General features: G+C 44.7%; 1 protein-coding gene across 8 annotated transcripts in view; it reads left to right on the plus strand.

Annotated features, from left to right (window-relative positions):
• The window catches only part of LOC105017386 (band 4.1-like protein 1), a 71,779-nt gene that overhangs the window by 44,690 nt on the left and 3,463 nt on the right, over positions 1–23,626 (plus strand). The window contains exons 6-21 of one of the 8 annotated variants that reach the window (XM_010881959.5): positions 76–151; positions 597–815; positions 1,485–1,572; positions 1,694–1,846; positions 3,970–4,067; positions 5,346–5,521; positions 5,669–5,910; positions 7,301–7,336; positions 8,473–8,505; positions 9,342–9,491; positions 10,438–10,512; positions 12,081–13,973; positions 16,759–16,809; positions 17,287–17,652; positions 21,422–21,547; positions 23,294–23,374. In XM_010881959.5, the coding sequence (XP_010880261.4) occupies positions 76–151; positions 597–815; positions 1,485–1,572; positions 1,694–1,846; positions 3,970–4,067; positions 5,346–5,521; positions 5,669–5,910; positions 7,301–7,336; positions 8,473–8,505; positions 9,342–9,491; positions 10,438–10,512; positions 12,081–13,973; positions 16,759–16,809; positions 17,287–17,652; positions 21,422–21,547; positions 23,294–23,374 (3,863 nt within the window). The remainder of the gene's footprint in view (positions 1–75; positions 152–596; positions 816–1,484; positions 1,573–1,693; positions 1,847–3,969; positions 4,068–5,345; positions 5,522–5,668; positions 5,911–7,300; positions 7,337–8,472; positions 8,506–9,341; positions 9,492–10,437; positions 10,513–12,080; positions 13,974–16,758; positions 16,810–17,286; positions 17,653–21,421; positions 21,548–23,293; positions 23,375–23,626) is intronic. The other 7 variants (XM_010881961.5, XM_020055499.3, XM_020055498.3 and 4 more) reach the window with 7 other exon arrangements.

A 23,626-nucleotide genomic window follows, 5' to 3' on the forward strand; every position in this document is an offset into this window, starting at 1 on the left:
CTGACCCCTGTGTCTGTCCTCATCAGCTGACCTCTGTGTCTGTCCTCATCAGCTGACCTCTGTGTCTGTCCTCAGCGGCTCCGTGGCACTTTGCCTTCTCGGTGAAGTTCTACCCTCCAGACCCGTCCCAGCTCACAGAAGACATCACCAGGTACTGCAGTTCAGCAGGACAGCCGCGACCCTCCCCACTCCCTGAGCAGAAGTTAGGATATGCAAAAAAAATATGTCACACTTACCTGCTAGAAGGCCTGCGCGGAACCCGGGCACATACACACACTGTATTTGACACACACATAGACGCGCATGTGCTCGCAAAGCACAACATTTCTCATGCTTTGAACTATCACTGACAAACGCTAAATGTTTCTATCCAAAAGCTTTGTAACATTGTAATCGTTTGTGGCAAATTTTTCACCGCTGTCAAAGAATTCCAAATGCCACTCTAAATGGATTTCGCTACATTTGGAATTCCGCTGTCAGGGATTAACGCCTTGACAGTCTTGTTGGAGCGTGCCTTTGAGTTATTTTCTCCCCCTCCATCTCTCTTTGTCTCCCCCCACCGTGGCCCTCCTCTACCTCTCTGCCTGTTGCGACAGGTACTATCTGTGCTTGCAGCTGAGAGATGACATGCTGTCGGGTCGTCTGCCCTGTTCCTTTGTCACCCATGCCCTGCTGGGGTCCTACGCCGTGCAGGCCGAGCTGGGAGACTATGACGCCAACGACCACGGCCCCGACTACGTCACCGACTTCCGCTTTGCACCCAATCAGACGCGGGAGTTGGAGGAGAGGGTCATGGAGCTCCATCGGAACTACAGGTAGAGTTATGTTCACGACCAACAGTATCTACAGGTTGAGTTATGTTCACGACCAACATTATCTACAGGTTGAGTTATGTTCACAACCAACAGTATCTACAGGTTGAGTTATGTTCACGACCAACATTATCTACAGGTTGAGTTATGTTCACGACCAACAGTAGCTACAGGTTGAGTTATGTTCACGACCAACAGTATCTACAGGTTGAGTTATGTTCACGACCAACAGTAGCTACAGGTTGAGTTATGTTCACGACCAACAGTAGCTACAGGTTGAGTTATGTTCACGACCAACAGTAGCTACAGGTTGAGTTATGTTCACGACCAACAGTAGCTACAGGTTGAGTTATGTTCATGACCAACAGTATCTAGAGGTTGAGTTGCATCACTCTTTCATATGTCTTCAATAGATCCTGCTGATGACCCTTTTATCAGACAGTGTTCTGACAATTCGTTATGTGTTGACACCTGCCACCATATTGACCTGGCATTTGTCATGGCTGTCCACGTGGAGGCCTTTCCAAAAGTCTTTGATTCTCCTACCTCCTTTACCTGACATGATCACAGCACTTGACTCTTGGTCTGGGAGTTGGAGCTAAAGGAAGAGAATTCATGCCAATCTGAATATTGAACTGGTTCTCCAGTAAGTTGAGTTGTATTTTGTTACAGGGGTATGACTCCAGCTGAAGCAGAAATCAACTTCCTGGAAAATGCTAAGAAGCTATCCATGTATGGGGTAGATCTCCATCATGCCAAGGTATGCTGTTAAATATAACATTTAGTGTGTTTCTGCCTGACAACATGACCTACTATTCTAATTTTTCCACTCTTTCCTCTCTAATCTTCCTCTCTTCTCTGCCGGCCCTTGTTTGCTCCAGGATTCTGAAGGGATTGACATCATGCTGGGCGTTTGTGCCAATGGGCTTCTAATCTATCGCGACCGCCTGAGGATCAACCGCTTCGCCTGGCCAAAAATCCTAAAGATCTCCTACAAGAGGAGCAACTTCTACATCAAAATTCGGCCTGGAGAGGTAAGCCGTACTGAATGAGGGAACGGCTGCACTGTAAATTAAGTGTTTATGCTAAATTGATAAGATTGTCATGAACTGATTAAACCATATTTACATTAGATTCTGATAAGACTAAAGCACTTGACTGTTGATTTATAAGCTGTGATTTACTTTCAGATAAAAAATTATATTTTTGAGCACGAAACCATTGACATTTCCAATAATAGCTGTAGCCAGGGTGCAGTTGACTTGGTTTATGCACTCTTATCCTTTCTGTTATAATAGGAACTACAGCCAACTAAAGGCTATGTGGTCAGATTGACTGAGCAGAGAACTGTGAAATGACCTTCTCCCTCCTAGTCTGGTGCTCCATAGGCAGAGTGGAAAATGTAATCTACAGCCTTAACATCTACAGCCTTAACATCTACAGCCTTTACATCTACAGCCTTTACATCTATAGCCTTTACATCTACAGCCTTTACATCTACAGCCTTTACATCTACAGCCTTTACATATACAGCCTTTACATTTACAGCCTTTACATTTATAGCCTTTACATCTACAGCCTTAACATCTGCAGCCTTAACATCTGCAGCCTTAACATCTACAGACTTTACATCTACAGCCTTAACATCTACAGCCTTTACATCTACAGCCTTTACATTTACAGCCTTTACATTTACAGCCTTTACATCTACAGCCTTTACATCTACAGCCTTAACATCTGCAGCCTTAACATCTATAGCCTTTACATCTACAGCCTTTACATCTACAGCCTTTACATCTACAGCCTTTACATCTATAGCCTTTACATCTACAGCCTTTACATCTACAGGCTTTACATCTACAGCCTTTACATCTATAGCCTTTACATCTACAGCCTTTACATCTACAGCCTTTAGATCTACAGCCTTTACATCTACAGCCTTAACATCTACAGCCTTAACATCTACAGCCTTTACATCTACAGCCTTTAGATCTACAGCCTTTACATCTACAGCCTTTACATCTACAGCCTTTAGATCTACAGCCTTTACATCTACAGCCTTAACATCTACAGCCTTTACATCTACAGCCTTTACATCTACAGCCTTTACATCTACAGCCTTTACATTTACAGCCTTTACATCTACAGCCTTAACATCTACAGCCTTAACATCTGCAGCCTTAACATCTATAGCCTTTACATCTACAGCCTTTACATCTATAGCCTTTACATCTACAGCCTTTACATCTACAGCCTTTACATCTATAGCCTTTACATCTACAGCCTTTACATCTACAGCCTTTACATCTATAGCCTTTACATCTACAGCCTTTACATCTATAGCCTTTACATCTACAGCCTTTACCACTAGAACCTCTGCGGCCAGCTGCTTATGATGACAGGGTGTCTTGCCATGCCTGTTGAAGTGACAGCCTGGTCACTCGCAGCCTGAGGGAGAGAGAGAGATGAAGAGATCCTTTAACACAGCCAGTAAAGAAATCCTTTGACACAGTCAGTAAAGACATCCTTTAACACAGCCAGGAAAGAGATCCTTTAACATAGCCAGGAAAGAGATCCTTTAACACAGCCAGTAAAGATATCCTTTGACACATCAAGTAAAGAGATCCTTTAACATAGCCAGTGAAAGAATCATATAAATATAGAGCAATTCAATGTTTGTCCCCACTGTCTGAACTTGGCGGTTTCTTGGCACTTTCTCCGGCTGAGCAGGAATCTCTCTGGTGTTCATAGAGCCAGATTTTCAGGGCGTGCAGATTACTACTGGGATATACTTGGGAGTGTTAACCTTACTTGTCAGCCGTTTGGTTTCGGGAACAGACGTCTGCGGGTTTACAGCAGAGAATGGTTTCACAATGAATGTTTGCTTAGAGCTTGGTGCGTCGGACAAGCAGGCTGATGCAGCAGATGTAGCTGAGCAGCACACTGTATAACCTCTCACATGCTGACATTTTGGAATTTGAAATCGAGTGATGATGCGTTACCAGGTTGTTTTTAAGAATGTGCCATGTTACTGAAAACCACAGCCATTCCCTCCTACGCTCATACAGAATGGAAAGAAAATGGATGCGTTAATGCTCTTTCCCCTTTCTGCACTCCCTCCCTTTCTGTCTCTCTTTCTCTCCCTCTCTCAAACCAGTACGAGCAGTTTGAAAGCACTATTGGCTTTAAGCTCCCCAATCACCGGGCAGCGAAGCGACTGTGGAAGGTCTGCATTGAGCACCACACCTTCTTCAGGTAAGAGCATCTCCAGCTAGTATCTTCTCCCCCACTTCTAGCCCTCTACTAACCCTCTTACTTTACCCCAAACAAACCACTCTCCTGAAGTCCTCTTCAGTTTCAGACAGCCACGTATTATATATGATCTAATACAATATAGGATATTTTATATAATCTAATGCAGTATATGATATTATATATAATCCAATATATTCCATTTAGCTGGAGCTCTTATGCAAAGTGACGTATAGTCATGAACAAAGGAATGCCCGACATTTTCACAATACATTACAGTTACCCACCCCAGCCGCTGCGCTTGTTCTCTTTATTGTTCTCCAATTGTCTCTGGAACAGATCAACGTACGTCCACTTTGTGGGATCACCTGCAGCACATAAAGAGTGAAAATGTTCACCTTTAGAAAAGGTGGAAACCCTCACAGGGAGGGCTGCCAGTCATCGTCATTTCAGCCCAATGTTTTCTGTATATTACTGCTGACTGGGTTTATCAAACACAAGCACGGTTATCAGACAGGATGTGCAGTGCATTCCTACGTATGTACATTCCACTCAGTCGTGCATTCATACACTGTTCGCTTATGCATAGGCCGTCCCGTCGTCCTAGCGTTTCCAGTGCCAGGCTATACCAACTGAGCTACTGAGGACTCGCTTCATAGAACCACCCCGATCTCACCAGCTCACATCCCGCGTGGCGAAAACATAGCGTGAGCTGCTGACATCAGGATGGTTCTTTGGGGCTCCCAGGGGACCGCGTGAGACACAGGACTCATTAGAACAGGACTTTGATCAGAGCTCTCTCCCTGTGGGCAACATCCACTGTAGTGTTGTGCCCCACAACGTCCAGTGCTGGAAAGGCTCAGGGGGTTTTCCTGTGTCTCGTCTCTTCCTCCTCACATTGTGGCTCATGTCTCTGCTGTTTCTCTGCCCGGCTGCCTCAGGCTTCAAGGAGATCACTCTACAGGGAACAGGGAACCACAGAGTGTAAAGCAATGTTTTCAAGCAGGAGCTGTTGGTACACACAAGCCCTACCTCTGTGCTGAGAACAGAGTCCAGTGTTCTCTGCATTTTATAATGCCATTTACTTCATTCAGCACTGGGTCTCATGCTCTAGTTTTTTCTCCATCGCGTCGCTGTGAAAACAATTTCTTTCCTTTGTTTTGTTTAAGGAATAACAGTGTTGGCCAACAAACATGTTCTTTAATCTTACATCTCTGCCATGAAGTCTCCTGAATTAGGCCTGACGAATTACTCACAGTTTGTGAACTCGCCCAACTACAGGTTAGTGTCTCCAGAGCCTCCTCCCAAGGGTTTCCTGGTGATGGGATCTAAGTTCCGCTACAGCGGACGGACCCAGGCTCAGACTCGGCAAGCCAGCTCGCTGATAGATCGTCCGGCGCCGCACTTTGAACGCTCCACCAGCAAGAGGTACCTGCTGTCCCGCAGTCTGGATGGAGGTCAGTTCCAAGGTGGTGTTCCACAATGGCAGTAGTCAGAAGTGGAGAGATAGTACGACATCTGAGAGTGTCCTGTGATTGACATGCAGCCATTTCTAATGCCGGACTAAATCTGTGTAATAAAACGGTACCATTGTGTCAAACCAGCAGAGTTCTCCCGGCCAGTGTCAGCCATGTGTGAGAACCAGGACGGTCTGTCCCAGCGCAGCGTCAGCCAACAGCCCCACCTGTACAGCCCCTCTGGGGATGAACTGGATACAGAACTGGAACCTCCTAGTCTGGAGCAGGAGGACCATAATGAGGGTCAGGATGAAGGACATGATCTGGAGGAAGACCGGGCCCAGGAGGAGGACAGTGTCACCAGCCCCAGCAAGAAGAAAGAGATCAAGGTACTCGAGGGGATGTGATTTACTGTAGAGGATGAGAGGAAGGTTTGAGAGGGTGGCTATGTGATTTACTATAGCACAGTTGTCCGATTTGTTTGAGTGTAAATGACCAAACCAGCGTGGTTGACAGATCTGTAAGTTCTTTAGCCAACTCCTCTAACATTCGTTAGGCTGCATGACAGCAGGGCTGCAAACTTGACACTTTCTGGCAATAATCACAGTTTTGATCACAAAATAGGACATCCACGTGAATTGTGTAGGCCATTTTACATGACTAATGAGACATTTGTATTTTTGCTTGATAGCAAACAAGATTCAGTTTTGCTATTTAGCTATCAGCTAGGTACACTATTCACTCAAATATTGTACTGTAAGCCATGCATACATCTGGAGAGCACACAAAGAATGGACAAGGGATTTATAGGTTATGCCGTGCTAGCAAATCCCAATAAAGCGTGCTCATACTCTGTGTCCAATTGGTTATTCTAAGCTGTTCTTGTTTGTAAAAAATAGAGGTGTCAACCTGGATGCATGTTGTGTGTGGGAGAGAGGCCTGTGATGAGTGAGGAGGAGCTGTGTGTGTATGTGGGCGGACGTGATAGCGTGGGAAAGGGAGTAGGGTGTGTGACAGGGTGTGAGAGGCAGGGAGAATATGTGTCAGGTTATCTGAAAACACAACAATGTTTTCCCATTTACTGCCACAACGACATGCAGATATAAATATGGCCCAATCACAGACAGGCTTTTGAGAATGTATGAGACAATCTGAATGGTTTGAAACTAGCCTGTTCTGTTATTGAGGAGACTGTGTGAAGTTACATTCCACGAAAGGCTTGTGTCATGCGCAGAACACATCAAAACTGGAAACAGGTGTGTTGGTTATAGATGGTTAGGTATCATTAGTAAAATGTTGGTATTGTGAAATTAATACACAGAAAATAAGCACATTTCCTGGCACGCAACAACAAATGTTTGCATGCTTCTGTGCAAAAGCAAATTGTCACCCATTTTGACTCTCAAAAGTTTGCATCCCTTTATAGAAGCTGGATAAAGCGCTCAGAGTGAACCTGTCTACCACAGTGCCAATAGCAGTCACTGCAGGGGGGGGGGGTGCTGGTGCCACAATGGAACATTCCGGGTCCCTGGGACATTCCCTGCTGGGGTTTTAATGACTAAAGATTTGTCAGAACTAACTCTGCTCCCTCTCTGCTACTCTATGGCTTATAGGCTTACCAGTATGGTTCACCAGCCCTGCCCCACTAACTGCTGAATGCAACCTTCACTTCTTTTTCACAATGCCAAGCCAAGCTAACCTTCCCTGCTGTGGTTCTCTCTAACACTCTCCCTGTCATTCACTAATATGATTTTTCTCTTTAACCCTTGCTGGCAAAAGGAGGATGCTGGGTCCCCGCTTGACAATATACAGGAGGTATTTAGTGTCTGGTGGCCTGCCTGTTTGTCTTTTTCTCGGTCTGTAAGAGGGCTCTTTGCCTACTCGTGTTTGGTCCAGCAACTTACTCCAACACTGTACTGTTGAACTAGCAGTAATTGGCCCCAATGCATAATCCGCTACATCATTTTCCATTTATGGGCACCCAAAGTATTACATCGAAGCTGTGCAGCCTTCGTTTTGATGCTAATCGTGGGAGATGCAATATTTGATTATGGTTTTTCTACAGCCATATTTTGCCTTTTAGTTTTTAGCATGCACTCAAAATCAAATATACATGATGACTAAATTCCACAACCGTCAGAGCAAGTGCCTGATTAAAGCTCAGCTCGATGTAACAATCTAAACTCAGCCTGCATGGCTGTGTGGGTGTGTGTGTGTGTCTCTGCGTGTGGGCATGTCCCTGATCTGTCTTTGTGTGTGATTTTGTGTGTGGGCATGTCCCTGGTCTGTCTTTGTGTGGGATTTTGTGTGTGGGCGTGTCCCTGGTCTGTCTTTGTGTGGGATTTTGTGTGTGGGCGTGTCCCTGGTCTGTCTTTGTGTGGGATTTTGTGTGTGGGCATGTCCCTGGTCTGTCTTTGTGTGGAATTTTGTGTGTGGGCATGTCCCTGGTCTGTCTTCGTGTGGGATTTTGTGTGTGGGCGTTTCCCTGGTCTGTCTTCGTGTGGGATTATGTGTGTGGGCGTGTCCCTGGTCTGTCTTTGTGTGGGATTTTGTGTGTGGGCGTGTCCCTGGTCTGTCTTTGTGTGTGATTTTGTGTGTGGGCGTGTCCCTGGTCTGTCTTTGTGTGGGATTTTGTGTGTGGGCGTGTCCCTGGTCTGTCTTTGTGTGGGATTTTGTGTGTGGGCGTGTCCCTGGTCTGTCTTCGTGTGGGATTTTGTGTGTGGGCATGTCCCTGGTCTGTCTTCGTGTGGGATTTTGTGTGTGGGCGTGTCCCTGGTCTGTCTTTGTGTGTGATTTTGTCTGTGTGCTGCTACTGCTGGTGGTGTCCAGTCAGGACTGTTCAGTCTATCTGCCTGTCTACCTGCCTCCCTGACTCACCATCTCCGCTTTTCCTTTTTGTCTCTGCATCCACCCTAACCCCACCCTGTCCCTGTCCCAACTCTGCCACTCAGTTGGACCATGAGACAACCCCTCGACACAAGGAGGTACCGCTCACTGCGCTGATCTGTCCAGAGTTGGAGTCACTTCCGTGTCTATTCCTGTCTGTTCATACTGGACTTGAAATTTTCTCTGTAGTCGAAATCGGTTTGGTAATTGACAGGATTTCAGATAGAATTGACTTCATCCCTGGTTCTGTCCTAGTTTTTTGTCACCCATAATCTGAACAAGTGGTCACTATCAAAACATCCTGGAAATATCATGGCACTATTTGCATTAAATGGAATGGAGCCCTTCAGTTTTTCTGAATTATCATAGGACTTATGCACAAAGCTCAGTTTCCTCTATTTTAAGTTTTTTGAATATGCAGCTACACTAGTTAATAAGATGTCATACTTGGCAGCAGGGAACTAGCCAACACTAAGAAAACATTATCACACGCAGTTATTTTAATAACGTTTGTTTTGATTTAAATAACCAATCCAAATAGTTGGATGAAAATCATCCAGTTTGCATGGTCTTTGTAAGCATCCCAAATGCCATATTTATCAATTCACGGACTACTGAACAGAAAGGCCATGTAACCACCATCACGGCCCACAAACAAAGCTCTTGATCCCTGTATTAAAATACGTTATTGTAGTGGTTGTTTGTGTCTCTTCCTTATACACACATTTCTTCAGGGGATGTATTACTTCTGATCACGTTTCGCTCATCCATGCATATCAAGTCATAATGCGATTTAATGTAATGCAATAGCGTGATCACTGCCAAGCTAATTTATATAGATGTCATTCTAACATGTCTCTCTTCTCCCCACTATCTTTTCTTTTCCTCCTCTCTCATTTTCTCTCTATGTCCTCCCTTACTTGGGTAAATCCAGTTTTTGGATAAATCAGAGGATGTCTTATTGAAGCACCAGGCCAGTATCAATGAGCTGAAGAGAGCCCTAAGGGAACCCAACAGCAAGCTGATGAACCGTGAGAAGCGGCTTTCAGGAACGTCCCCAGGTGGCACGCCGGAGAAGAAGGCTGTGAGTGTGGGATATGGGTGGTGATGACACGGGGTCGGATATTCTTTACTATAACGTCTGAAGACAGTAATATTTGTTGGAAGTTATTAAAGGTGGTAATTTATTGAAGATAATAAATATCCAGTCACCTGGATAGTGTGATAGTTCTGCTAAATAGATCGAAGGAGTAATTGAATTGTAAAAAATTGAAAAACTGTCCAGCATTCATTCATTATTAGCTGTGTTTTTTGGGGGGAGGGCTGTAATTCAGTTTCATATAAAGAGGATAGAAACGTGATTCTGCAATAACTTGAAATCTTTACTTGAAAGCTATCTCTAGCATCTACTCACCGTGGTGCCTGACAGGTAAAAAGATTACCTTTGTGTCAGAACACAAAAGCCGCTGCCGCTTTGATCACTTTCTCTTTGTGATTGAACTTTTAAAAATTTTACTTTTATGTAAGTAAATTAGTATTTTCCAATGTAGCTCAGTCAACGCAGTCCTTTTCCAGGAATTTAGAATTTAAAATCTATTCAGAGGAAATCACAGCATTTGATATAGCTGCAAATGTTATTTTTGCATTGCAAATACATACTCAATTGACTGATGCAGATTTAGCAGCTGCAGTACGCATGTAAAAACTAACCAGGCCCATGTTGCTTGTTGGCGATAATCTCATAATTTTATTCTAGATGCGTCTTTACTTGGTCACACCCAGATTCAGTTAAAACTTGGATTTAGGAGCGATGCTCTTCACTAGTCCATATAATCAGTATATGTTCTCCTTTCTACCCTTCTCTTTCCTTATGCCTTTTTCCCTTTCTGCATGATATTTCCAATAGTTGGTCTCTATCCTTTTCACCGAAAGTGACAGAGTTAGGGTTCATCTAATAGCTGTTCTCCTCCCTCTCTTTCCCCCCTCTGCTCCTCTCCTCTCCTGGTGGGTAACCTTCGGCTCCCTATCAGGTGGGGGGCAAGGACCTAGTAAACAGCCTCTCTGTAGAAGGCTTCATCCAGAAGACTGTGGTGACTTCCCCAGAGGTTGCTCTTCACTTCCTCTTCTTCTCTTCTGTTATTACTAGAAAATACAGACTGTATTGTAGTTGGCCATTTATCTGTAATGAAATCTGGTACCATTGTATGTGCCTACTGCACACTCAGATACTTTATCTCTCGTGCCTCCTTTGCCTATTGTTTTAAGCTGTTATGCAGCGGCCATTGGGTCTAAGAAAATCTTAAAGAAAAGCAATTACCAACATATACTCTCACCCAAAGGATTATTAGGAACACCATACTAATACTGTGTTTGACCCCCTTTCGCCTTCAGAACTGCCTTAATTCTACGTGGCATTGATTCAACAAGGTGCTGAAAGCATTCTTTAGAAATGTTAGCCCATATTGATAGGATAGCATCTTGCAGTTGATGGAGATTTGTGGGATGCACATCCAGGGCACGAAGCTCCCGTTCCACCACATCCCAAAGATGCTCTATTGGGTTGAGATCTGGTGACTGTGGGGGCCATTTCAGTACAGTGAACTCATTGTCATGTTCAAGAAACCAATTTGAAATTATTCGAACTTTGTGACATGGTGCATTATCCTGCTGGGAGTAGCCATCAGAGGATGGGTACATGGTGGTCATAAAGGGATGGACATGGTCAGAAACAATGTTCAGGTAGGCCGTGGCATTTAAACAATGCCTAATTGGCACTAAGGGGCCTAAAGTGTGCCAAGAAATCATCCCCCACACCATTACACCACCACCACCAGCCTGCACAGTGGTAACAAGGCATGATGGATCCATGTTCTCATTCTGTTTACGCCAAATTCTGACTCTACCATCTGAATGTCTCAACAGAAATCGAGACTCATCAGACCAGGCAACATTCTTCCAGTCTTCAACTGTCCAATTTTGGTGACCTCAAATTGTAGCCCCTTTTTTCCTCTTTGTAGTGGAGATGAGTGGTACCTGGTGAGGTCTTCTGCTGTTGTAGCCCATCCGCCTCAAGGTTGTGCGTGTTGTGGCTTCACAAATGCTTTGCTGCATACCTCGGTTGTAATGAGTGGTTATTTCAGTCAAAGTTGCTCTTCTATCAGCTTGAATCTGTGGGCCCATTCTCCTCTGACCTCTAGCATCAACAAGGCATTTTCGCCCACAGGACTGCCGCATACTGGATGTTTTTCCCTTTTCACACCATTCTTTGTAAACCCTAGAAATGGTTGTGAGTGAAAATCCCAGTAACTGAGCAGATTGTGAAATACTCAGACCGGCCCGTCTGGCACCAACAACCATGCCACGCTCAAAATTGCTTAAATCACCTTTCTTTCCCATTCTGACATTCCGTTTGGAGATAATTGCATTAATGAGAAATTGAACAGGTGTTCCTAATAATCCTTTAGGTGAGTGTACATATGTCCGTAAATGTACACATTTTGATATTCGATTGAAGCAGAAATTATTCATCTATGAGCACTTACCAAATACATATATTGTGAAGACTGTAGAGGTTCTATTTGTACCATAAGACCCTTTTCTGGACTGTAGCTGTTAACTTTTGTCCCAATTCAGTTGGCACCTCTAACTGTGTTTAATTTATATCAACATGTAGGGCTCTGAGGAGTGGGTATTGATTGAGAAACAACACACTTATCAACAGGATCATGACTGGAAGGCAGAGGAACAGAGCAAAGCTTCCACTTCGCCTCCGCCATTGTTCTTTGATTCTTCTCGGGGAAGAAAGAAAGAATTGGAAAAGGAGATACAAGAAGCCAAGATGATTCATATCGAGGTTACAGGGGAGGATGGGCAAGAAATGAGAACCGATATTGATAGCTTTCCTTCGCCCAAAGTCTCAAGGGAAGCCTGTGAGAAATTTTCCGAACCACAGCTGACTAGTGACAGGCGGTTTGTGGTGGAATTAGCTGAAACGGCTGAATCTTTTGAAGTTGATTCACATTGCAATGTGTCTCGTGGTGAAGACTCTGGGGCAGTGAATGACATATTCCCGGCCCCCGTGTCAGCCCCAGTCCCAGTCCCAGTCCCATTCCGAGACTCTGTGAAGGATCTTCCACTCAACAGACCTAGAAAAAAGAAGAGACCGAATAGTTTAAACCTGGGAATGTCCACGGAGTTCATCTACGAGCAGGAGGGCGATGCCTCAAACAGTGAAGAAGACAAGGAGGGATCAGATTGGGAGGAAGGTCCTACGGAGAAGACAGATGCAGGACTAACAGATCAGCCCGACGACAGTCCAACAAAAGATGAGCCAGAAGACCCGTGTTGGGTGATGAGTCCACTGATGAGAGATGACGAGAGGTCACCAGAGATGAGTCCCCTGATGAGACGAGTGGAGAGATCACAAGAGATACAATGGAAGGAGAAAGTGGAGTCTGACTCATTGTATGAAGATAACGAGAAGGACAATATTGGACAAGATGATAAGATTTGGAGAAGTGCTGTTTATGAGCATCCAAGGTGTGATGCATGGGAACAGACTAAGAGCTTCATTGCTGAGGTCCAGCCAACAGACGACGGGCTTGGCTCTGTCAATGGTCCCGGGGAAACAAAACGTGATAGATTAGCAGAGCAGGTTAGAGAACAGGTTAAAACATTTCATCTCAGAGAAAGGAGTGTGACTGAAGATGGAGACCAGGTGGCAGAGGTCAAACTGAGAGAGGTCAAGACACACGAGAGAAAAACTAGTAACTCTGGGGGGGAAGACATGGAATGTCTTATGTCAGAGGTCAGGGGTCCGAGAACTTCTTTTCAAAGACTCTCAGGCAGCAGTCAGGCAGAAATCACTAGGATCGTGCCTCTCAAACCTGAAAGGTTGAAGAGCTTAGCGTGCAAAGATGAACATGACAGAGGAAGTCAGGAGACTGAGTCTGAGCAGAGTGGAGTTCTTACAAGAGAGACCAGACGGTCAGAAGGACCCTCGGACCTCAGCCGGAATGACACATCCACTTTCACCCTTCCTACATCACTCATCTCAAGCAACGTTAGTCCAGTAAAACGGAGTCACTCCCCAACCTTGACATACAGAGATGCCCCACAGGAGCAGGGAAGCTTCTGGGGTCAGGAAGGCTTGGCGAGAGTCGAGGCTAAATCTGAAGAGGTGGTTCAGGAACAGGGAAGCTTCTGGGGTCTGGAAAGCTTGGCGAGAGTCGAGGCTAAAACTGAAGAGGTGGTTCAGGAACAGGGAAGCTTCTGGGGTCTGGAAAGCTTGGCGAGAGTCGAGGCTAAAACTGGAGAGCTTGTTCAGAAACAGAGCAGTGCTGCCTGTGACGATCCCTTTCAGGCTGCCAGAGAAGCCATAGAGAGTAATCAGTTTCTCAGCTTTAAGGCTTCAGCTCCATCTACAGCCTCAGCGCTCCCCAGAACAGCTCCTCCTGCCCCTCCAGTGAAAACACAGAAGGCCAGAGAGTCTGGACTCATACTCCGGAACTTCAACCGCAATACTAGCAGGGAGCCTGGCCTAGACGCTGCCAAGAAGAGACACTCGGTAACTCTGCTTGGCATCTGCTTTTCAGTCATTTGGAAGCAAAGAAGCATCGCATGAGCTTCAGACAGACTTGCACAATACCATTTTCTTATTTTCTTGTTTTCAGTGACTTGAATATACATTCATGTAACTTATACGTGCCTGTATATGAAGAAGAGGGTGGAGTTTAACTTAGAACACGTTTTGGCTGCACATCATTGGCTGAAGCAGCCAACAATGCATTTTGTTTGCTATGAGTTTGGACCCTCTCCCCTTTCGGCCTCCCCATTAAGCCCCACCTCCTCCTCTATGCCTCCCTCCTCCCTAATTCTCATGCTTTACAGCCAACCTGAAACAACTGCTTGCAAATCTGTAGAGCTCATACCAGGGCTTTGGTAGTGATTGTAAAAAACATTACATGCTCTGGTTCTTGGCTTCTATCCACCTTTTTTCACGTTTGAACATTGATTTTCTTTCCTTCTAACCCTTAGCAAGTCTTCAGACTTCAGGATGTTAAGGCTCTTGCGTATTACCATGGCTCTGAGGTTTTTAGCACTTGTCCTCCATGCTGTTTCCATGTTGAAATGTGGAAGAAGGCATGGACTTCAGACATGGTTTCATACATATATTACGGATCAATTGATAGTGACTGCATGAGGAAATTAGAAAAATCTGTCATCATCACCAGTTTAAAGAGAAATTTTTTTTCCCAAACCGATGTTAGATGGTTCCTCAACCTGAACGAAGTCTTCCTGGAACTCAAACTTCAGCTAACTTGAGTCGCCTCCAGTTATTAACGGAAGTAATCAGAGTTTGAGCCTGTTTGGTCCAAATCACCTGAAACTAACTTGGTTAGTTTTTATGTAATTTAGCCATTCAAAAAATTCTGTCTTTTTCTGAAAAAAGTATTTCAACAGGTATTTCAAAGTATATAATAATTTACAGATGCTTCTGCATGTGTGGATCACATCTTGTCCATGTATGTATTCTTCACATACAGTAGGCTAGTTGCAGCTCGTCCTTGCCAGCAATTTCCTACTTAACTTCTGCTGTTGAATTCGTCCCTTCGCGTTTCCCGCCCTCTGATCTGATTTGATCGACCTGATAACGTAACCCAAAACTCTGCTTCCTATTTGTGAACATCTGAAGTAAAAACTGCTTTTTAAGATACGAGTGCAACTAGACAGACAGAACTCTTTACCGTTCATTAGAGATACATGTCTTGGTAGCCACATTGTAGCAATTTCTCAGTTTGACAGTGAGCATGTTCGTTAGGCTTCGACTGTCTACTGCCATTTGTCATTGTGTTGCCTGACTTAAAGAACATTGCCGTCAATGGGCTGCCTTTCTCCTTACACCAACGGCCGTCTTTGATTTTTTATATAATTGTTTAAACAGCTGCAGGGTTTTTAATTATACCTCGTAATCTCCAGATGTTCTGAAATATGAAGCAGCTCGGCGGACCAAAGACATGGGCTACCTCATCACGTCGATCAAATCAGAGCAGCGCGTGAGAAACGTGGAGTTTTGAGGCAAGATGGGGGAAGAGCGGCAACTAGCCTACTGAAGATCAGATAGAGAATAAACAAATGCCACACATGCGCATAACCTTATGGATCTTTAGCGAGAAATATACTTATTTTCTAACGGTCCGGATCCGCTACTAACCCCGCTACCCAATTGTTTTTTTAAATAACACGCACACACTTTACCTCAATAGATGTTTAGGTAACGATGCCTAAAAATAATTAGTGATTGCTTTTGAAGAAAACTGTACCATGGATTACAGTTTCTCATGGCCAAAAGAGAACTTTAAAGAGGAATGAGGAATCAGCTAACATAAATCAAAGTAAGTTTCTCCTTTAAGGCACTCAATGCTACAGGTATGTTCATCAGTCAAATATCTGCCATTAATCTACTGATCTTATACTATACTAATATGACATCAACTCACTGTGCATATTGTCCCGAAAATAGCTTCATTTAATAAAATATATTTTTCAATTAACTTGAAAATTATGTGTTGACCTAAATTCGCTTATGGTATTTTATTTGGCACTGATTATTTAGAAACCAGATCAAATGTTTACATGGATTTCAAAGCAAAAATCCCATCTAGACTTTAAAAGCATTGTGCATATCCAACAAGCTATTTAACACAATGCATAGGCTACGTACATAGACTGTAGCCTTCATTTCACAGAGCTTGCATTGGCTGTCATTAAATAACTAGACATAATTAAACAGTTCCTTGAATAAATGCCTCACACATATAAAAATGGACAAACAGCATGTGAGAGCACTAGTGCTTCTTGTAGAGCTACTGGGTGAGCAAAAACAAGGATGGGCTCCAAAACATACCTTAGTTATCACTGAAATCAAACACCCAGTCTGTGGCCATTTGAACATTTGAGCCCTTTGAGAGTCTCTCTGCGTGGTTTGCAGTATTCTCTGATTCTGTCTTTGGCCAATGGCTGTTGGCAAACTGCTATGGCTGCTCAGTACTGTCCTCTCATGTCTTACAACCTGTCCGTAATACATTCTGTACCACACAGTTCATACTAATTCCAACTAGGACAACTGGCTTCCCGTGATGGGTTCATTTCTGTTGTCCAAGCTGGTAGTAAGTCTACTTGTTTTTGGAGAAATAAATAGATAGAAGTGTTAACTGCCGTCTGTTAAAACCACTCTGCGGTTCTAACGTTCTGCTGGTAGTGACCCGATACCTCTAGTTATATTGGTGTGACTCTTCAGCTCTGACTAACCACTGGTTGCTCTGCCTCTACCTCTGCTCTTCCTCCTGCAGGAGCCTCTCTCCGCTCCTGCCATTTATGAAGACACAGTAGATGATGCCAAGGTCACTTTACATTTTGAATTTCACCACACGCCTGACCATTTTACCATTCCACACCATTCTGTCTCGAGCTCCCGATCTCCCTCACTGTCACCCATGGCTAACTCTGCCATCTGGGAAGCAGGCTGAACCCGACCGTACCACAAGCGTTCGTCCTCCAGCATATTTGATAGACTTTCCAGTCTGTAAGGCTATTCATATCCCCTCTGCTTCATGTAAGCCTATACGATGTAGCGAACTGCATGCCTGGAAAAGAGTGTGATAGGTTTTCATCAACAAATCATCAAATGATAGTGTTGGCGTGAATACTTTCAGGAATACGTGAATACGGGAGATAATGTAACCACTGTCATGTCATCGTCCTCGTCATCGTCGTTACCATGACCACCGCCCGCACTGAGCCACCGCCAGACCTGCTCCACTGTTGTGACAGGTGCGGCGGCCATCTTTGTGTAACACCCCACCCCCTCTCTCACCCAGACGGAACCCTGGGAAAGGAGGCCTCGGCCGGGCTCGGCCTTGGAGGACCACGAGCACGACACGGGCTGCCCAAAAGAGACCCACCTGGGAATCGAGAGGAAGTGTTCCAGCATGACGGTCAGCTCCACGTCCAGCCTAGAGGCCGAGGCGGACTTCACCGTCATCATGGACCTGCACTCGGGCGTAGAGGAGTACTCCAAGGGCATGTCTGAGCTGGGGGAACAGGGGGAGAGGATGCCCGAGGTGGGCAGGGAGGACTTTGAGGAGACGTCCAGGTTCTATTCGGCCCGTCTCATGGGCTCCTATGACATGTCGCCTGTAGAGGAGAGGCCCCCTGTGCACCATGAGGAACGGGCCCACCACGAGGTAGACCTTTCTTACCCCGTCCCATGAACCCACCCCCCCACACGCCTGCCCTGACTGACGTCATCCCCTCTACTGGACCATTTTCACCTACCGTTTGGATTATTTTCACCGGATGTTTGTTTCCATTTATCATTCATAATTTTTTTCAATATATTTTTCCATCATGTTTTTAATATTGTTTTATATATGCAGTGGGGAGAACAAGTATTTGATACACTGCCGATTTTGCAGGTTTTCCCACTTACAAAGCATGTAGAAGTCTGTCATTTTTATCATAGGTACTCTTCAACTGTGAGTGATGTGACAAAAATCCAGAAAATCACATTGTATGATTTTTAAGTAATTCATTTGCATTTTATTGCATGACATAAGTATTTGATACGTAAGAAAAGCAGAACTTAATATTTGGTACAGAAACCTTTGTTTGCAATTACAGAGATCATACGTTTCCTGTAGTTCTTGACCAGGTTTGCACACGCTGCAGCAGGGATTTTGGCCCACCCCTCCATACAGACCTTCTCCGGACTTTCTTCAGGTTTCGGGGCAGACACTGGGCAATACGGACTTTCAGCTCCCTCCAAAGGATTTCTATTGGATTCAGGTCTGGAGACTGGCTAGGCCACTCCAGGGCCTTGAGATGCTTCTTACGGAGCCACTCCTTAGTTGCCCTGGCTGTGTGTTTCGGGTTTCTGTCATGCTGGAAGACCCAGCCACGACCCATCTTCAGTGCTCTTACTGAGGGAAGGAGGTTGTTGGCCAAGATCTCGTGATACATGGCCCCATCCATCCTCCCCTCAATACGGTGCAGTCATCCTATCCCCTTTGCAGAAAAGCATCTGCAAAGAATGATGTTTCCACCTCCATGCTTCACGGTTAGGATGGTGTTCTTGGGGTTGTACTCATCCTTCTTCCTCCAAACACGGCGAGTGGATTTTAGCCCATACGCTACATAGTCTGCGACTATGCAGCGTATGGGGTTGTTGAGCTGCAGACCAGTCAGGTTGCCCATGCTGACCCCTGTCCATTATTTTTGTTTCATCAGACCACATGACCTTCTCCCATTCCTCATCTGGATCATCCAGATGGTCATTGGCAAACTTCAGACGGGCCTGGACATGCGCTTGAGCAGGGGGACTTTGCGTGCACTGCAGGATTTTAATCCATGACGGCGCAGTGTTTTACTAATGGTTTTCTTTGAGACTGTGGTCCCAGCTCTCTTCAGGTCATTGACCAGGTCCTGCCGTGTAGTTCTGGGCTGATCCCTCACCTTCCTCATGATCATTGATGCCCCATGAGGTGAGATCTTGCATGGAGCCCCAGACCGAGGGAGATTGACCGTCATCTTGAACTTCTTCCATTTTCTAATAATTGCGCCAACAGTTGTTGCCTTCTCACCAAGCTGCTTGCTTATTATCCTGTAGCCCATCCCAGCCTTGTGCAGGTCTACAATTGTATCCCTGATGTCCTTACACAGCTCTCTGGTCTTGGCCATTGTGGAGAGGTTGGAGTCTGTTTGATTGAGTGTGTGGACAGGTGTCTTTTATACAGGTAATGAGTTCAAACAGGTGCAGTTAATACAGGTAATGAGTGGAGAACAGAAAAACTAACAGTTCTGTGAGAGCCGGAATTCTTACTGGTTGGTAGGTGATCAAATACTTGTGTCGTGCAATAAAATGCAAATTAATTATTTAAAAATTTGGATTTCTCTTTTAGATTCCGTCTCTCACAGTTGAAGTGTACCTATGATAAAAATTACAGACCTCTACATGCTTTGTAAGTAGGAAAATCTGCAAAATCGGCAGTGTATCAAATACTTGTTCTCCCCACTGTATGTATTATTATTATTTTTATTTTTTCTGCATTATTGTACAATTTCATTGTATTTTTCCATCCATTGTCAAATATGCTCGCTTTACTAAATGTTCTGTTTGTAACATCTGCAATGCAATTGTAGTATGGTCATATTTGCAACAGTATTCAAATCTTTGAATAGGAAATGTATTGTATTCAGAGATGGGCACAAAATACAGTTAGAAAATACATTTAGGAACCCTTAAGGTTGGTATGTTATGTACAAGAGGTTCTTAAGCTTGACAAATCGTGGCATGCTGGGACACAGTGCTTAGTTCTAGTATTTTGGCAATATACACTGATCAGCCATAACATTATGACCGGTGAAATGAATAACACTCATAATATCATTATCATGGCACCTGTCAGTGGGTGGGATATATTAGGCGGCAAGTAAACATTCTGTCTTCAAAGTTGATGTGTTAGAAGCAGGAAAAAGGGGCAAGCGTAAGGATCTGAGTAACTTTGACAAGAGCCAAATTGGGATGGCATGTCCAAAACTGCAGCCCTTGTGGGGTGTTCCCGGTCTGCAGTGGTCAGTACCTATCAAAAGTGGTCCAAGGAAGGAAAAGCGGTTCACTGGCGACGGGGTCATGTTGACCTCATTGCCAGTTAACCGCTTTTCCTTCCTTGGACCACCTTTGATACTGTAGCTCAAATTGCTGAAAAAGTTAATGCTGGTACTGATAGAAAGGTGTCATAACACACAGTGCATCACGGTTTGTTGTGTATGGGGCTGCGTAGCCGCATACCAGTCAGGGTGCCCATGCTGACCCCTGTACCACTGCCGAAAGTGCCTACAATGGGCACGTGAGCATCAGAACTGGACCACGGAGCAATGGAAGAAGGTGGCCTGGTCTGATGAATCACGTTTTATTTTACATCACTTGGATGGCCGGGTGTGTGTACATCGTTTACCTGGAGAATCCATGGCACCAGGATGCACTATGGGAAGGAGGCAAGCTGGCAGAGACAGTGTGATGCTTTGGGCAATGTTCTTCTGGGAAACATTGGGTCCTGTCATTCATGTGGATGTTATTTTGACACATACCATCTACCTGAGCACTGTTACAGACCATGTGCACCCTTTCATGGCAATGGTATTCCCTGATGGCATTGGCATCTTTCAGCAGGATAATGCACCCTGCCACAAAGCAAAAATGGTTAAGGAATATTTGAGGAACACAACAACAAGTTCAAGCTGTTGATTTGACCTCCAAATTCCCCAGATCTCAATCCAAACGATCATCTGTGGGATGTGCTGGACAATCCAATCTATGGAGGCCCCACCTTGCCACTTACAGGACTTAAAGGATCGGCTGCTAACATCTTGGTGCCAGTTACCATAGCACACCTACAGAGGTCTAGTGGAGTCCATGCAAAAGGAGGACCTACACAATATTAGGCAGGTGGTCATAATGTTATGGCCAATCAGCCTGACACCTTTCTATCACTACCAGCATCAACTTTTTCAGCAATTTCAGCTACAGTATCTTGTCTGTTGGATCGGACCACACGGGCCAGCCTTCGCTCCCCATGTGCATCAAGGATGCTCCTTGGTTCACCGCTTTTCCTTCCTTGGACCACTTCTGATACTGACCACTGCAGTCCAGGTATAATCGGCATTTACAAGCCCATGGTAATAATACAACACAGCTTTTAGCCAATCAGCAATCAGAACTTAACGACCCAGGTAGAATACAGTACTCTTAGAAGTCCTATGTCGAGAGAAAGTGATTTCTATGTCACAAGTGATTTGGCAAACCCAAAAGCTTTCTAAGCTCCACACATATTAGAACGACATATTGTAACTTTTTAAAACATTGCTTGGGAGTGTGTGGTCAGGAGATATTTTAAGAGGTTAGAGAACAATAGCTTGAATTTAGTCTTACTCTATGGTCTGTTTCCCCTGCTGCAGCCTCCTGTCGCCAGGAAAGACGCCAGTGCTGTCAGCACTGCCCAGCTGCTGAAGAGGGCCGATTCCAAGAAGGAGACGCACACCAACGGGTCAGAGGTCACAAGCACCCACATCATGTCAGAGCAGGTACATTACATCAGTCCAACCCTATATTCGTCATGCTGCAGCCAAGTCCTTTGCGAACAGGCATTGTCTACAGTGCAACCGATCAGCGGTCTGTGCTTGTGCATACGTAAAGCCCGGGTTGTTGGCAGGGAAATGTGTTCTACTCCGGCGTCTATGGCCGGCAAACTCTTCCCAGTATCGTGATAAGAAGCAGGAGGCCTTGGCACAGGATTAGTTCTTGATGTTGTTGTCATTAGACAATGACTTAACTGTGAATTGGACATTGGGAAACTGCGATGGAGGCAGAAATGTGGTCAAATTGGCAAATGTATTTATAAACATCTGTGATTTCACAATGTCAAATAGTCATCGCAGTCAAACTTTGGTTGGTGCATATGTTGTCTGTGGAGGTGAACAAACCCCATAATGCCCTGTTGCAATCAACCGCAGACGCTATACATCCTTTTAGTTGCATTCCTCAGCTGAGATGTGGCTGATACCTCACTGATGGATAGGTAGTTCATATATCAGCTAACCACATAATGTTACTGCGTTTTGTCAGTCAATAACACATTCGATGGCATGGAACTATTGATCGATGCATCTTCTGCGTAGGTGAAAAAGCCTTTCTCTGGGTAGGTCAAACATTTAGTGTGTCACTCCCAAAGCAAATTAGTTATCAAATTTCACATCCTAAAACAGACAGTGCTACAAAACAGCCTTCACCGCGGTGGGAATTAATGTTGCGCTATTCACAGAGGCCTGTGTACATAAAAATACCGGTCAAACCAGTCCAGAACAGAAACAAATAGGCACTTATTTGGATTTCTTTTATTGGTCTTTAACATCCCCAACACTCTCTCGATAGAATCAAATTAGTAAAATAACACTTATAAATTAATAAATGTATTGAAAAACCCCAGTGAATGAAAACACCACAAGAAAATCTGTCATCCAGCGAGTGGGAGGTTTTCCAGAGATTTATTTACATTGGCCAAGTTCCTTCATTCAGAGGTTGCTGACACCTGACAGATCTTACAACACCTGGATGGATATGTTAAAAACTAGCCAACCAAATCATACAGTATGTCATGGCTATCTAACAATTATTTTTGACTATGTTTAAACAAGGGAACACAGGAGCCACACATTCCCGCCTACACGGCAGGTCTGAATACAGATCATTGATGTTATAAAATCAGTTATTGACAGGAAATGAACCAGACTGATTAATGCACGAAGGAGTTGCATTCAGTCCCCCTGAGACAGAGCATGAAGCTGTGCCTTGCCAACAGGTGCCTAATTAAATTGTCACCGATGCCTCTGGTAGGCCTTTCATCTAACCAGGAGGATAAGCTGTGGCAAGGATCTGAAGAGGGTCTCTTTGAAGTAAAAACCAAGGAAAATCTTCCCCATGTCAGTGACAGATGTCTTGACCGTAGAACTAGATTGAATAGAATAGGTGCGTAGTCTTATAGATAATGGAAGTGTTTTGTTGTTGTTGAGCATCTTGGGGAGATGCTAAACAACAACAAAGTAAGAAATGATACAGTAGCGTGTGTGCCTGTGTGTGTGCCCATTTGTGTGTGTGTGTGTGTGTGTGTGTGCCTGTGTGTGTGCCCATTTGTGTGTGTGTGTGTGTGTGCCCATGTGTGTGTGTGTGTGTGTGTGTGTGTGTGTGCCCATGTGTGTGTGTGTGTGTGTGTGTGTGTGTGCCCATGTGTGTGTGTGTGTGCCCATGTGTGTGCCCATTTGTGTTATCTGCAGCAAATGGAGGCTGACGTCAACTGTAACGAGACTAAGGTCTCCAGCAGCACTGATGTGGTTCAGCCACCAGAGGGCGACCTGGTACGTGTCAGTCTTAACAGCTGCAGAAAGCCTAGAAGGCTTTGCTGTGCATCTCTGCCTGCAGTCTGATTCTCTGCCCTTCTACTTGAACTGCACATTGAACTGGTGCTAATGGTGGATAAGAATATTGTGAATGGCTCAATGAAAGGTTTTGCATGGACACATGATGGGCTGCAAGTTTAGAGGGCATATATTCAAAGGGTGTCTATTCAGAGGTTATATGTTTTGCCTGATTTTGGCCAGCTTGTTGAC

Source organism: Esox lucius, chromosome 17 (assembly GCF_011004845.1).
Source record: "Esox lucius isolate fEsoLuc1 chromosome 17, fEsoLuc1.pri, whole genome shotgun sequence".
Taxonomy (NCBI): Eukaryota; Metazoa; Chordata; class Actinopteri; order Esociformes; family Esocidae; genus Esox; species Esox lucius.